A 3,005-nucleotide genomic window follows, 5' to 3' on the forward strand; every position below is an offset into this window, starting at 1 on the left:
AAACTCTCTCCACCCCAATACAACACCATGAATCCCTTTTCTAATTGACAGACTTTCCTGGCACCAGTTCACCTGATGTTCTGTCCCCGAGGTTTTATGCACACCGCATAATTTAACAAAATTCGATAATTTTTCGCATAATTTCTGATTATTTGTCTTCATAATTCTTTGTTATAATTAACAGAATCGCATAATTTCACATTTTTGGGCTGTTTGCATAATTTCAGAATTTCTTTTGCATAAAACCGTGGGGGACAGGATGTTCTACCATGATGTTTCTGTTCTATTTTTCTTTGACATTTTTGGCTGTTTTGAGTTTCTAAGACCATAACGCCAGAAACTAAATGTTCCATCTGATCTATCAAAATCATATGATTATTCGGAGTCGATATCAAGACATTTGAATAATTGTATTCCGAAAAGCTTGATGTATTGAAATTCTTGGGTAGCGATTTATACAGGCTTGGGACAGTCATTGAAGTCATTGGTTGACTGTACCTAAAATGATTTGTTGGTGGTTGTTATCTGACCAGGGATGTTCACACTGCCCCCCCCCCCCATTTCTTAAAATAGTGCATCAGGGGTTATGTGAGCGGGAGGGATAGTAAGATTTATATAAAATTACCCCCTGCAGACCTTAAGGCTGAACGAATTATTGTGGTAGACTGTCAGATAGACCTGCATCATTTATTTCTGTAAAAAACAAAAAAAATGTCTTACTTCCATCTGGTCCAGAGGCACTCAGTCCATTAATCGCATATTTGCCGATGGAGAAGACCAAGTTGACCACACTCAATATCGGATACCACATTTTGGCACTTCTGAGGGGAGAAAGAAAGGCAAAAGAAAAGTGAAAAAGTGTACATCAGACAATAAATCACATACAGAGATTATATTGCACAAGGAATAGAGCAATGCTTGATTAAGAAACGTTGCCAATTAATATTAAAATTCAATTCTTCACCATATTTTGTAGCACTTTTTGAATTTTAATTAAAGCAAGTTATCACTTTAAAAGAGAAATTATTAATGCCTTGAGGTGTAAAGACCATCTGAGTTTCATGACAACTACATTATTACTTCTGCAATACCAATCATATGTTTTCACCCATAAGAAATTTTTACAAAAAACTAACAATGTATCCTGTTGTGACCAGGTGTGGGTGGTAAATTAACTGATTTTTATTGAAAAATAGCAAAGTGGGCATTTTGGGTGTTAAGATAATATAAACCTCCATCAAACCCTCTTATACTGCCGGCATTGAGACAAGCATGAAGTTGGCGGCACATGTATATTATAACAAAGTTTAAACATGACGTCCCCTTGTTATAAAAGCATAGAAAGCCCCGCATCAAGGGACATAATTCTGCCTACACTAGATGAAACACAAGGTTCTCATGAGTTATTTCCCTTCGTCCGAAATTATGTTCAAACATTTTTCACACAAAGAACATGTAACATAGATCTATCCACCCTCGTTATTCATTATTGCCAAGTGGGTGTCAAAATACTAGTTTTTCAGGAAACACAAAAATCTTCCAAATCAGGCAGGGCATTATATAATGTTTCAAAATACAAAAGGTTGAAGTCAACTAAATCTACTTTTTTATAGGGTAGGCTTACCAATCGATGCACCTCATTAAATTAGAAAGTCTAAACACAAAGACCTAGGTCTAGATCTAGATCTAAATCTAGATCTAGAATCTACTTTATTTTCAAGATTTTGAAATTTTGAGAGATTAAAATGTTGAATGAAGGAGCAATTTAAATACAAGAATCTATCATAGCATAAACTCGCTCGAATCTCTCTCTCTCTGTACCCATATATAGATCTAGATTTCTAGATCTATCTTTATTTTTAATTAATCATAATATTTAAATTCTAAACTACGTTAGCTATTAGGCCCATTTATTGTTTTGTTTGAAACTGCGTTTTTTTATTTTTTGTTTCTAGCTTTTGACGATTGTTCTGTTCTCTTCGGTAGAGATTGTTACTGGGTTGCTGTTATGGCATGGCGGACAACTACAACATCTGTATTGGCTAAATTAGCAGCTCAGTTTCACCATCAACTTTTCCTTGAGCGGCATTGAGTGAGAAATATAAGCCCATTCTAGATTTGGTCGACAACGAAAAGCAAAGGAACGTCATCAACAGCAAAGCAACTAAAATTCAAAATATTCTTAATTAATCATTGCGGAAATGTGACAAACACAATAGGAAAAAAAACACGAAATTAATAATATAGAAATCTAGTAGAAATCTACACAGACTAGATCTAGACTAGATATCTAGATCTAATACAAACCAACCTGCTTTTTCTGCAACCTTGTACTTGAACTGTATAAATCTAGATAATAGATCTACAGGTAGATTCAAGGCAAGGCTAGCTCACAGCTTCTATGCCTCGGCTGTGGTGTGTTGTTAGTAGTCGTAGATTAAGCTAGCGCTCACTGCAAGTGCAAGGGACGGATACACTTGAACTGCGATGTTTCGTTATTTTATAAGCAAGCCACACGGAGAAAGAACTTCGTCCTAGTTAATCCGTTTCGTAACGCTCGGCTTTCCTTTATATACAGCCCCTGGGCGGTGGTTCAAAGCAACGTTTTCTTCTCTGTTTTCGTCACAGAAAATTTTCGTTATGAAAACACCGTAAGTTAATTATAGCCTAATGAGCAAACGGGGCGTCATAAAAAAGTTATGGTTCTTCAGCTGGGTCAAATACTTATTTTTTTCAGTTTGTGGGCGTTTGTTTAAGGGGGCGGGAAGGAGGAGAGACGGTCAATAAAAAAATCTTTGGACAACTATGCCTTTCAATTATTTGTGCACATGTTTACTGTTTGAGCTTCAAATATTTCTCGGATGTTTTCTTATTATGGGCCAGAAATAACGGTGGTGTACTGAGTCAACGAAATGTGAACCACTATAATTTTCTTTCACCTGTAGCCTTGGACAAGACTCATTAATTTTCTCTTCCATTCTCTTTCTTTCTCTCTCCTTCCCCCC

The 3,005-nt window shown here is 36.1% G+C and overlaps 1 protein-coding gene across 1 annotated transcript in view; it reads right to left on the reverse strand.

Annotated features, from left to right (window-relative positions):
• Positions 1 to 2,642, reverse strand: part of LOC101851743 — a 5,200-nt gene extending 2,558 nt beyond the window's left edge. The window contains exons 1-2 of the mRNA XM_005101385.3: positions 2,312 to 2,642; positions 721 to 821 (exon numbers count right to left, since the gene is read on the reverse strand). Coding sequence (XP_005101442.1) covers positions 721 to 811 — 91 coding nt within the window. The 5' untranslated portion in view covers positions 812 to 821; positions 2,312 to 2,642. The remainder of the gene's footprint in view (positions 1 to 720; positions 822 to 2,311) is intronic.
• Positions 2,643 to 3,005: the final 363 nt, after the last annotated feature.

The sequence above is a fragment of the Aplysia californica genome, unplaced genomic scaffold (assembly GCF_000002075.1).
Source record: "Aplysia californica isolate F4 #8 unplaced genomic scaffold, AplCal3.0 scaffold00281, whole genome shotgun sequence".
NCBI lineage: Eukaryota > Metazoa > Mollusca > Gastropoda > Aplysiida > Aplysiidae > Aplysia > Aplysia californica.